The sequence below is a fragment of the Mytilus edulis genome, chromosome 5, assembly GCF_963676685.1.
Source record: "Mytilus edulis chromosome 5, xbMytEdul2.2, whole genome shotgun sequence".
Lineage (NCBI taxonomy): Eukaryota > Metazoa > Mollusca > Bivalvia > Mytilida > Mytilidae > Mytilus > Mytilus edulis.
In genome coordinates, this window is record NC_092348.1 from 48,968,939 (window position 1) to 48,982,651 (window position 13,713).

General features: G+C 33.0%; 1 protein-coding gene across 1 annotated transcript; it reads left to right on the top strand.

Annotated features, from left to right (window-relative positions):
- The first annotated feature begins 1,369 nt into the window (after positions 1-1,369).
- Positions 1,370-10,707, top strand: LOC139523844 (uncharacterized). The gene is made up of 2 exons (XM_071318181.1): positions 1,370-1,442; positions 8,069-10,707. The coding sequence occupies exon 2, from the start codon at positions 8,176-8,178 to the stop codon at positions 9,898-9,900; it is 1,725 nt and encodes a 574-aa protein (XP_071174282.1). The 5' UTR covers positions 1,370-1,442; positions 8,069-8,175; the 3' UTR covers positions 9,901-10,707.
- The last annotated feature ends 3,006 nt before the right edge of the window (positions 10,708-13,713 follow it).

The window sequence follows — 13,713 nt, forward strand, 5'->3', positions numbered from 1 at the left end:
ATTCAAAAATAATGATTGAGATTGTAAATTCACCAATAACTCTTTTGAATTTTTCAGTATCCACATCTGATTAACACCACTTCTTGAATATGCCGTTTCGGAATATTTATGAATTCCTTCTTTGACTGCAGTGAGTATGGACTTTAGAAAGAGGTTTAGTGGAACACTTGGAAGAATCTGCAAAATACCTTTCCTTATAAGGATTCTTGTGAAGCTTAGGAATCCAATATAAGGATGGAAGATCCTGGTCTTCATTCTTTGGATTAACAGCAAAGGAGATTAGAACCGATTTGTGGTTTTCCAGGATCTCCTGCTTCGTAATCGTACTTAGTGTATATGTAGGATTTTCAAGTGTGTTATTTATCCCCAGTTACTTAATCAGGCAGTCAATGTAGTGTTTCTTGCAAACAAAAACAATATTGTTTGAGGCTTTGTCAGCTGGAACGACAACATATTTGTCATGGAGGCAAGACAACTCCTCTATGACATGAGGGTCTTTAAAGATGGAAGGAACTTTGGTGCTCATTGACCCTTTAAGCTTACTTACTCTTATCTGAATCAATGACCTCACTGATTTTACCCACTCCGAAAGAGTGTCAACCTCATTCTTTTCTCTTTTTGCCCAGTCTTTTGCATAACCCTCAACAGAATGCATTAGTAGTTTGAAGTTCTGCTTCCAATTGATTAGCTGTGGCTCTCTGTATTTCGGACCCTTGGACAAAAGTTGTCTCAACATAACACATTATCCGACCGAAACCATAACAGAAATAAACAAAAATTAAATACATGAATGTTGAATGTACAAAATACCGAGACACACCGTACATCAACACTTTATATAACACGGTATAACAGTCATATTCAGGAATAGGTCATGTTCAGTACTAAACAGACAGACGACATACATGTTAAGCCAAAATCTAAGATGTGGTAAAAATGTCATCAGTTTGTTTAGACACAGACACATCGTTTGGATCAACCAATTCGTGATGGTTTCCATAAAATGTACAGCGTGTCATTTTTGAATCTTTCCTCCTAGTAATTCTGTTGGAGCAGTTTATGTGTAAGGAACACACTCCTGTATATGAAGTAGTTATACACAGTGTAAATAGAGAATTGCAAACATTCAATTTTAAGAAATATTTGTAAATTACCTTGTTTATATTGAAATTAAATTGTATAACTATATGACTGAGAATAGAAATAGGGAATATGTCAAAGAGACAAAAAAAAACGATCAAAGAGAAGATTTTTGTTTTGTTTTAATCATTTTATCATTCTTCAAACATAAAACATGACATTGTGTAATTATGTAATATGGACTTTTCCAATATTGTGTATTTTTGCCATTTATTGATTATTTTTCTTTAGTACTTGGTGATATTTACCTGTGTATCGTGTAAAGATATCATAAGTTGATTCATGTAAGGACTGTAAAAAAGGTAAGAATGAAATCTAATTTAAAGTTAAAACATACTGAGGTATGTGTGTTTTTACAAACAGTGTTTGTATAATTTCTGGTTAATCTTGTGTGTCAACACACTTTATGGCAATTTCAAAAACATACATCCTATATTTTGTAAATCAATATTGTTTACTTTTAATAATTTTCGATACAAGTAAACACAATAGGTATTGCATTTTAATACATATATCAGAAAACAATCTAGTTAAAAGTAAAATTTCCCTCTACCCAAACAACACAAAAAAAATAAAGATGTGGTTGCATTGAATAAATCGGCTACATAGTCGACACCTCATGCAAAATCATGATATTTACCATGTAAATAGTGAAAACAACAAAACGATTCTTCAAATAGACACGTTAAATATATGACACAATTGAAGTCGTCAGCCATTACGAAAAATCAGGACTTCAGTGGAAATCAAGAAAATACATGATAAAAACCGTAATTTACACTACATGTAAACGGTCAAAAACAGCATGCATCACTAGATCTATGTTTGAGGTATTAGAATGTATAAAGTATTAAAGTGAAAATAACACCATCACGTGTATGCCTCCGAAGAGTTTTCCAGCTCTACCTTCAGCAGGAACTTTGAATGCCTAAATTCTGAAAGCCGGATGGATTAATAAAAAGTAAAATCAGAAAAAATACTGAACTCCGAAGAAAATTCAATTGGAAAGTCCCTAATCAAATTGCAAATTCAAATGACAAAACACATCAAACGAATGGACATCAACTGTCATATTCCTGACTTGGTACAGGCATTTTGAAATTCAGAAAATGGTGGATTAAATCTGGTTTTATAGCGCTAAACCTCTCACTTGTACGAAAAATTTACCACGCTAATTGAGTTGACCAACTGACACATCCGTCTAAGGTCACTTTTGCATCCCAATTTTTTTTTTATAGTTCCTGAATTTATCTACGGAAAACTAAGATTTTTTTTAAAATCATGTCACTACCAGATCACTGACTTATGAGCTTACAATACTATCGGGGACTAGCAGTTGTTATGACCTTAAAATTATGCAAGGAATCTTATGAAATTAACGTTCAAGTACTTGTAAGTTGCCTACGGGACGATGGCGAGATAAATAAAAAGATATTTATCCAGACATGGGATATCATTTCGACTACATAAAAGGGTACATACAAGGATATGCTAAGGCTATCGTTTCGACTACTTGAATTTGAAAATCAAATAGGATTAAAACTGTTACACAAAACATCCAGAAGATGTTATATTAGGGGCACTAGCTGTCAAATTCATGTTCTTATATTTGACTTGATTTTTTATTTATAACCATATAAAACATTAATCCAAATTATTAAAAGTCTAGGATAAAAAAATTTACAGAGCATGGGCTCAATAATATGTAGCTTCGTTTCATATGTATATAAGTCTTGACAACATCAAATTAACTATCGAGTTAACCCCCCGAAAACCTTCGATTGTCCTATAAATAAAGGCAACCATAGTATACGCTGTTTGAAAGTTTTAATTCGATTAAAACCGAGGAAAAAACATTAATTATAAGAAGAACAACGAAACATCAATAACACTGAAGTGCAACAAAAACCAAACAATAATGTAACACACAGAGAAACGAACTATAAGATAACAACTGCCATTTTCCTGACTTTGTACAGGACATATTAAAAAAAATGTTGGGTTGAACCTTTTTTTTTTGCTGGCAAAACCTCGTGCTTGTATGGCAATGTTTAATAGAACACTTAAATAACAAATCATAAATCATATGACATGACAAAATTACAAATAAATGCAAAAAATATTCAGGACAAATAGGAGAAATACTTAAATAAACGATATAGTAATGCATTTCAAACATGCTAATAGTTTTCAAAGGTATTAACCTAATAACTTAATACACAAGACACATGTTTCGCCTACATATTACTCATCAGTGATGCTCATATCAAAAACGTTAAAAAGCCAAATAAAGACAAAGTTGAAGATGATTTACCCAAAATTCCCAAATGTTGTCCAAATACGGCTAAGTTTATCTATGTCTGGAATAAGTAAATCCGTAGTATTTAGAAGAATTCTTACTTTTGCGAACAGTAGTAAAAATGACCATATAATTGATAAGCATGTCAATACCGAAGTGCTGACTGACCACAGAATATAAAAACGAACACTTAAAACAACCTGGGACAGCACATAAAAACAGCCAAATATCAGCGATGTAAACAAAAATAGAAATAGGGAGTGAACTCGTGCAATTTTTCTACGTCTGTTATTTCATAGTATAGTTAAAAAAATATATGTTCATAATTGTTTATACCTGTATAAGAATGATTTTTGGTGGATCGAACCAGTCAATCAAGTGATTAACCATTGTTTCACTTTAAATGCTGGTACTCTTTTTCTTTAAATAACAGAACACGCACAATTTATGCGTTATCTATCTCTAGCTGATGGGTTAAATCGAAGTTCACATGATTACGGATTAAATAATATCAATTTTGTAACATTTTTGCGCATACCCAGATATTCATTTTAGTATATAAATCACATGTAACGAAGGTAGCACTAATTACCTGATAATATTTTTTACTAAAAAGAAGGTCAAAGAAAACGATTCCCAGTAAAATAAGTATTTTAATATGGAATAAAACAGTCATTTTGGAAAAGGTGGTGACCATCTTCAAAAAATGATTTTTTGTTTTTTGTGGCTAACAGATTTTTTCTTAAAAAGTATATAATAATAATGTTTCGTGCTAATTTTCATGCTTGTATCATCATTCACACAATTCTCTCGATTTTGCTTGCTTATATTTTCCACTATCATAAATAATCAGATATTCCGCATCACAGGTCCAAGTTATCAATAGAAAGTTTAATTTAAACTATCAGTATAACGTTTAAAAATTAATAAATGAGATGCCGAATTTTTTTTTAAATGTTTGATTTACCAGTCATTTAATCTTCACGTTCTAAACATTTAAAAGAAAGCTTTACAACAATAAGCAGTTATTTGTTCGATTGAATATTACGCTACGCAGTTTGGATTCATTCCACTACTTATTTTTCAAATTTATACAAGAATATAGGGTTATTGCATGAGTATTTGAAATATATCCGAGTAGGATTTCATATTGCACGAGCTTGCGAGTGCAATATATGTTCTACGAGGGACAATATTCTCCAATATTCATGCAAGATAGTGCGGCGGCTTTGTGAAAAATTGTGCACATCCTGCTACAAGCATGAAATTTGGCATAGACCTTCCTCAACTATTACTGTTTTATTTCAGATAGGGAGGCATTTGACAATAATGTCTCACTTCCGGTAAAATCAAAAATGGCGGACATGATACTAACATAATACTATACAACATAATAGAATAAGTGGTTTTGAGGATAACTTCAAACAAACATTTCATGACCAGCACAAAAAAACAACATGTTCTTTACATTTTGAAGAAAGTTGAATATTAAAATAAGAAATTGCGCAATGTAATAATAGTAGCAATACGTTAAAACACATTTCAATTACCCTCACTAAAAACTTATTTTGATACAATGTCCGCCATGTTGAATTTTTCTCGGAGTAGTGTTTGAGGAAGGCATCTAATCTATATAATATATCCAAAAGTAGTACATAACAAAGATTTTTACCAAATATTATGATAGTAGCATGATAATAACTCCTTTTCTCATACTAGCCTTCGATATTTGGCTGATTCAAGTATGATGTCCGCCATTTTGGACTTTACAAGAAGTGAGACATTTTTTTCAAATGCCTCTCTATCTGAAATAAAAGAGTAATAGTTGAGGCAGGTCTATGTCACATTTCATGCTTGTAGCAGATGTGCACAATTAGTGTGATATATGCTTGTAGCCGCCACACTAATAACCCTTTTATTGTATAGCAATATAATATTTGAAAGTAAAAACTGGTTTAAACTAAGATATTGTCGTTGATGACGTCATGAATTTTGAAGATTTATTGCACTAGTGCAATATTAGAATTTATTGCAAGCTTACTTTTGGTAAATTTCTGTGGGAAATATTATATTGCTGTACAATGATGACACATTCCGACCGCGAGAAATCATAACGAGGAGTCTCGATGATAAAACAGGTATAATAGTAAGATTTTCTACTTAAGGGAACAAACTACAAAAGCTTCGTGAAATTTTATTGTCAAACGCCAAATAAATAATATCATTCAAAATATTAATGGTACCGGTGTTAGATGCTACTCAAAGTCAAGTGAAAATTGACCCTACCTCTTTCTTTTCAAGGCTTCAAGGATGAGTTTATTTACAACCACTGGTTTGATACCAGTGCTTGTGTTAGTTAACTTCTCGAGGTCACTGGCCCAGTTATGTCAGATTTACCGTGTTGGTAGAATTATAAATTAACTGTTTACACAACTTTAAATTGTTTAACGAAATACTTTTTTCTACCCCCAGGCATCTTTAACAATAGTCACTGGGGTAAAGCTGATGACCGTAACTGCAATCACGGTCATCCCAATATGTCGGATGAAAACTTAGGTCAGTAACTGTATTGTCTGTTAAAGTGTTTCTATATCATTTTATTTACAAAGTAAACATTGGAACGATGTAAATTTATAAATGATTCACACGTAAATCACAAAATACCACCGCGAAATGTGTATGAAACAGGAAATTGGATTTGAAAACTTCGCTTAGATGACCGTAAATCATAATGGAGGTGACCGTAACAGAATTAACTATTCATAACAAGGGTGACCGTAATGGGTTAAACGATGACCGTAATTTTTAAAGGATGACCGTAATTTATAATGGATGACCGTCAATTATAAGAAATATCCATATTTTGCATTCATAGCATTTGTTGGGTTTGTCTCAAAAGGGGCTCGGTTAGCGGATATAAATATGTTTAATCAATTTCTTTTTTACTATTTGCCGTATTTTGAGTTTATAACAATGATATTAAATTGCATATTTCTCGTAAATAATTGAATATTTATTGATAATTCTTATAGGATTTCACGGCATTTTAGGGAATACGTTGATATGATTGGTCGAGATTACTCCCGGTAGTTGATATTGACGTTAGTTATTTCTCGATAGACGACGTTGACTGAACTTCATTTCGTTACCAATGTAAACAAAATGACGGCGAAAATAACACAGACGTTACTAAATTTATTTTCACTACACTATTGTTAATCGTCAAATAAAATAATACACAAAAACATTCGATTGAATGATAATATGGGTTTTTGCAGTTTACTTTTTATCAGATAGCAAATTTCATTCAGTAAATTTTTTTGCGTTAACCAACAAATATATTCATGCGCCAGGCCTATTCAATGACATAAATATACAATTTACGCATGATAGAGTTAACGAGTGTGGAAAAATATATTCCCCTTTCTCGAATTTAAAAGAATTATAAGGATTAAATGCCTTTTTAAAGGAATTTATTTGTGCATAAAATGGACCAAGTCACTCACAAACATATCATAAAAGTCATTCGAACTTTTATTTGTTTGTGAGTGAATTGGTCTGGTAAAGTAAGTTCCTTTAAAAAGGCGTTTAATCATATAATAACGACGTTACATAAATTATAATAAAAATTGACAGCGTATCGACGATAAAAACCATTAATTAAACATAATTGCTTTATGCATATCCGGTAATCGAGCCCATGTGTATGGTTCCAGAGGTTCCAGAAGAAGCAGATTTAAATCTTAATTTGGTTGATACATGAATAACATTTCTGTTTATACAATTTGACAAGGTTATCCCTTGAAATTCGCTATTCGTACAAGACTTGTTTAAGGATCTATCTGGCTTGTAGTTGGAGGTTGCATATGATGAACTATGAATTTGAAACACGTCTTAATTACCTGTACCTATACTGTCTTATAGATACGTGTTATACCAACACGATTAATTATTTGATACAAAAATGTAATACAAATACGGATATTTCTTAGAATTGACAGTCATTCTTTAATTTTATAAATTATGGTAATCCTTTATAAATTACGGTCATCTTTTTACCAATCACGGTCATCCTTGTGTTATGTAACGGTCATCTTGAAAATATTTTAATGATGATTTACGTTCATCTTAGCGATTTTTTCCAATCCAATTTCCTGTTTCTTACACATTTCTCGATAGTAATTTGTGATTTCCTTGTGAATCTTTTATAAATTTACATCGTTTCAATGCATGATTTGTTAAGAAAATGATATAGAAACACTTTAACAGACAATACAGATACTGACCTAATTTTTCATCAGACATCTTGGGATGACTGTGAATGCAGTTGCGGCCATCAGCTTTACCCCAGTGAATAGTACTAGACAGACCATGTCAGAATTATTGGTTCATCGATGCTCGTCGTCTAACTATTTTATTTGGCCCTTTGGATTTTTTTTTCTACAGTCACAAGTTAGTCTTTTGAAGATGAAACAAGCGTCTGGTGTACACAATTGTAATCCTAGTATCAATGATGAATGTCTTTCCCTAAGTAAACTACATGTACTAACATACAGAAATTTTGGATTTTTAAATAAAAATCTATAGACAAAATAATTTTTATTCCCTCCAATTTATTTTACATTTCAGTGCACAACCAAAGATTGATATCCAGATATTTCAATTCCAACTGATTTTTGGGTATATTTTCATGCTCATATTTTCCATAAATCCGGGAAACTACGTTTCCAGAAATAATGTATTGTGAACCATGCGAACAAAACGGTGATGTTAATCTTGCTGAAACTTGGTGCATTGAATGTGAGGAAAGATATTGTGAAACTTGTGTCAAATATCACAAGGTCACAAAAATATCAAAGCACCATCAATTGATTTCCATCGCAGATCGACATAAAGCAGGTAGTTTGGAAATTAAAAGAAACTGTAATGAACATCAAAAGAAATTAGGATTTTTCTGTACCCAACATGACACAATTCTGTGTCTGAAATGTGTGCAACTTTTCCACAGTAGTTGCGACATCCTAGAACTCAATGATGCCTCTAAGGGTGTAAAAACGTCTACAGCATTATTGGATTTGGAGTCTTCTATCAAGGAATTACTGGAAAACTTAGAAACAAGCATACATTCATGCAAGGAAGCTGGTGACGAACTTAAACTTCAAAAAGAAAAAATTGAGATGAAAATACAAAATTTTCGTGAAAAAATCAATAATAAACTAGACACTTTACAGCAGCAGATAATGCAAGAGGTTAAGTCATGTTTTGAAAAACACCAACTTCAACTAGTTGAGTATCAAAACAACTTTTTATTTCAAGAAAAAAAATTAATGGAGAGAAAGGAAAAAACATATGTATTGAAAGCGTTTGCGTCTGATGCCCAAGCTCTGATTGGAATAAAAGAAATTGGTGCATCAGTGTTGAAAGATAAGCAATTTATAAAAGAAGCAGTCAGTAAGTTTCCTGTTCACACGCTTACCATATCCGTCGATTCTCAACTGGAATCAATTGTTACGGAACTGAACAAATTTGGTACCATCAAAGATGAAACCTCAGTTTGTGCAAAATACTACATCGAACCAAAGGATAAACAGGTACGACATTCTGATATGTGTGTTCCAGTTTCGCAACAAAGAAAGAAATTCAAGTTACACTTAAAAGAAAAAATAGTCATACAATCCGGTTACCACACAATGAATTTGACAAGCTGTGTAATATTACCAAACAATAAACTGATGTTCGCAGACGGCAATAATAAAAGATTAATTATACATGACGAGGATGGAGGATTTGAGCATTACATTCAACTCACAGATCAACCATTTGATGTCACTGTTGTAAATGAGAGCACCGTATATGTAACATTCCGCAGAAAATCAGAAAACAAGAACATTTTTGTTGCGTATGACTATAACACATATCGACTAAGGGAAACAATTAGTATTTCAGCAGAAAAGGACAGTATTTCACTTTGGGGAATAAGTCACAATGACGAATGTGAGTTGTTTATTGTAACATACCCAGAAGGTATCAAAATATTATCGGATGATAAGCGAGTGGAAAAACTTATTCCTATCAATATTCACAACGTATATAACCTTACAATCAATAAAGATAACATTTATTTAACAAGTAGAGACAATAACACTTTGCATTGCTATAACACATTCGGGAAAAAGCTTTGGACTTTCACTGATGAAAAACTGAAAAGTAGTTCAAATTCATCAGTACCGCTAACCGCCGATAGTCAAGGGAATATTTACCTCGCCTGTCCGTTGGAGGACGTTGTTCTTCTTGTATCGAAAGATGGAAAACATCACAAAACTGTTCTTGACAGATCAGATGATATAAACAATCCTCGTGGAATTTTCTTTGACAAGAAAACAAGTCGACTTTTGGTGTGTAGTCAAGATAGTGGCCATGCTGCACTGTATGATGTTGTTGGAGGACATGAATGTTTCTAATATTGTGGTTTCTTGTCTGTGAATTAACGTTGTTTTTTTTCACATGGAGAAATTTTAGGGAAAGACCAAAAGATAAAATCCCTATCAACTCAAATATGGTCCAAATTAACATTATCCGTTTATTTCAAATTTATTTACACCCCCCCCCCTTTCTCTCCCTTTTTCATTTTCTGTTTTCCACGAATAAAAATCAGATTGTATCTTGCCTACCTCTGAAATACATTTCTTACTTGCGAAGTTGCATTTGGAAAAAAGTATCATAAGTGTACGACACATATCTTTTACATGACATGGTTCTTTTTTTATAAAACAATTAGATTATTGAATTTCTTGAGAAAAGAACTATCAGTTGAAGGGAAGTGACGAAAATGTCTAATCTGTTAAATCCTACTACTCCTTTCTAATACGAAATGCAACGTCATTCAAGCCAGTTACAAAAGAAAGGTAACAAAAAACAGGCTGGAAACCAACAGCCGTATAGTTCTTTTACACTTGTAGTCAGGTCATCTGACTACTTGTGTAGAAAAACTATCTGACAACAGTTGTTAACGGCCTGAGGTTTTTTGTTATTAGTGTATTGTATTGTAATACACTATTAAAATGAAGTTGTATGTCAACTTTGAAATTTTTGTATAATAACTTTCGGAATCAAAATCTGGAACATTTCTTTATTGCTGTGAAAAATAAGCTAAGTTTAGTTTTTTGTGTTATCAATAAATATCAAAGGTCTAATTTGATAGTAATTTACACAAATATTCAAGTTTACAAACGACATTTTGGACGCAAACATTTTGATTAAATTTTAAACACTTTTGAAAGATATTTTCGTTATTTTGGAAGCCTAGCGACGTAATCTGGTTTTTCTTCCCTTTTCAAATTCTTTATCTTTTCTATTGAAAGTTTCGTTTATAATTTGCCAAATTTGTTTTATTAATCTTTTATATTGATTTGTACTTTATCGACATAAAAGGGAGCGTCACTGATGAGTCATTTGTAGACGAAACGCGCGTCTGGCGTATATACTAAATTCAGTCCTGGTATCTATGATGAGTTTATTTACAACCACTGGGTCGATGCCACTGCTGCCGAGGGTATCACAAGCCCAGTAGTCAGCAATTTTTGTGCTGACATGAATTGTCATTGATATGGTTATATTTATAAATTTACTGTTTACAAATTTTTTAGTTATTTGAAATACTAAGGCTTTTCTACCTCAGGCATAATTTCCTTAGCTGTATTTGGCAAAACTTTTAGGAATTTTGGTTTTCAATGCTCTTCAACTTCGTACTTTATTTGGCCTTTTTAACTGTTTTTGATTCGACCGTCACTGATGGGTCTTTTGTAGACGAAACGCGCGTCTAGCGTAAATACTAAATTTAATCCTGGTATCTATGATAAGTTTATTTGCTAGCTTTAAAACTAAGTTAACTCACAATTTCTTCGGAAAATGCCTTTACCAATTCAAATATGACAATTGTTCTCCATTCGTTCCGTTTGATGATAAAGGTGGTTCTGAGTGTTCGATTTTATTATATTTTTGTAAGTTTCATTGCAAAATTGTTCCCTGTATAACCAATTGTGAAAGCAGAACCTTGCCTCATCTGTATTCAGTTCTAAAAATATATGAGAAAACCCAGGCTGATATAACATAGACAAAATTAGCACAAAAAAAGAGGGACGAAAGATACCAAAGGGACAGTCAAACTCATAAATCTAAAACAAACTGACAACGCCATGGCTAAAAACAGTCTCTAAGAATGTATGTACATTCTTCTTACAGTATGTAGTTACTGCTGGGACCTCGGTGGTCGTGTGATCTGAGTAGTCAAACAGCTATATCACTAGTCTCTCATCATGTTTTGAGTTCGAATCTGGAACGTGGCAGGTGCTTTCGACTCCAATCTTGAATGACAAGGATTGTCAGTATTTTAACTGATGGCCATGGTTCTTTTCGGGTACTCCGGTTTCCCTTCAGCACAAACATGGCTAAAATAAGATAATAGAGATAATACTCAATATACAAAAGAAATCCGATAGAACAGAAATGTTCAAAATGCCATATCCCACATACTTTTCATCTTTTAAGCAAAAATTACAAATCAACTAATTATGATGTTATAAATGATGGTTTCACCTATTATGTTCTGCCATTTTGGCTTTTATATCGAAAAATAAAACATATAATAGGCAAATATCATCACAGGCATATTATCAAATCATGAACTATACTAAATTATCGAGTCCTTCAGTCGACTCGTGATAGGGTTTTTCATCCTTGAATTACGATTTATATTCCAGTATATATTTACGTTCTCTACGCGTAGTTGTTCTTGGTCGTGTAGTTCCTATGGTAAGAACCGGTTTGGATATCGGGAGTAGTATATAAGAAAAGGATCACGTTTTTCAGTTATCGAAGTTAGGCGGTGACCACGTTGATTACTACTACAAGTAGACATGTCCGACAACGAAAAGAATCCCAATGAAGATATGGATGATGATACGGTTGAAGATACGGTGGGATAAGATGTGTCTAATGCTGATCTTTTGTCACTTATGAAGACCTATATGAACAACAAAATCGCCAGGAGAGAAGAATCTAAACGATTGGATACATAGTTTAGCGAAAAAGGTAAAGAAGTCAGAAAACAACTTTAAATTCAAAGGTAACAAGGTCCAGTTTGACCTTAACGTAGATGGTCTGGACAATTTATATTTCGCTATATCTTGTATTGAGAAGAAACGTCCGAATAAAGCCATTTCGTACTTAAAAGATTCCTAAGAGCTACTGAACAAACGGAATAAGCATATAAGGATCGCGGTGGTTTGCAGACGGTCAGTGAATACTAATCTGATGAGCTAGCGAGTGATTCGGAAGATGAGAAACGTATTAGGGCCGCGGATAGCAGGGCAGTAAAGAAAATCAAGGCAGCTTAGACGGATAAACAACAGCATGGTAGAAAAAGACCATCAGAAGCGGCTGGTTCGTCGTATCAACAGGCGCACAGTGGTGGAATTTATGGCGGTAATGGTTTGCAACTTCAGTCCTTTCGTTCAGGGGAATCTGCCGGTGGAGCTCAAGGCCAGCAGAGCCCAGCAAAACCTTCCGACTTCTGTTATAAGTGTGGATTCTATGGGAATTGGGCGAGAGAATGTCGCAGACAAAGCAAGAAAAGAGTACCCAGGGCACCTCCTTCTTAAAGAAAACAATCGAGAATTTGTAAGTACATGAACAATTTAATATTGACACTTACTTTGAAAATGAAAAAGATGTTTCTGATATAATTGTAAAGGGCAGATTAAGTGCTTCTTTAAATTTTTAGGTCAAGATTTGTACAACAGATTTTGCTTATAATATAATCAAAGAAGGTTATAAAATTCCTTTTTTACAAGAACCTACTTATGTATTTTAAAAAAATAATATGTCTGATTTAAAAAATATTTTTTTTTGTATTTGAAGCTATTTTAGATTTGCTAAAAGGCGGTTTAGTTAAAGAGGTATCGAACAGACCGCACGTTGTAAATCGTTGTGTTTTGCAAATTCCCGAGTCCAAAATATTGGAATTGCAGGAATGCATAGGCATTGCTGTAAGTAATCCTTGTTAAGTTAAAATTAGAACGCTTGCAAACATTTGTGGCAAGTTTATATCTCTTACTCTAGCAATCGGCAATGTTACTCAGATAATGAAAAGAGCTGCATTTGCAGTGATTAACGAACGAGATGATTGGGATCAATGCATGGACATTAATTTCAATAGTGATTTAATTTTTGAATTCATGTTTTGGAAGAAAAAAACGTGCAATTGCTAATGCCTG

Excerpts from the sequence above, each read along its gene's own strand:
- LOC139523844 (XM_071318181.1), top strand. The coding sequence starts at position 8,176 with ATGTATTGTGAACCATGCGAACAAAACGGTGATGTTAATCTTGCTGAA.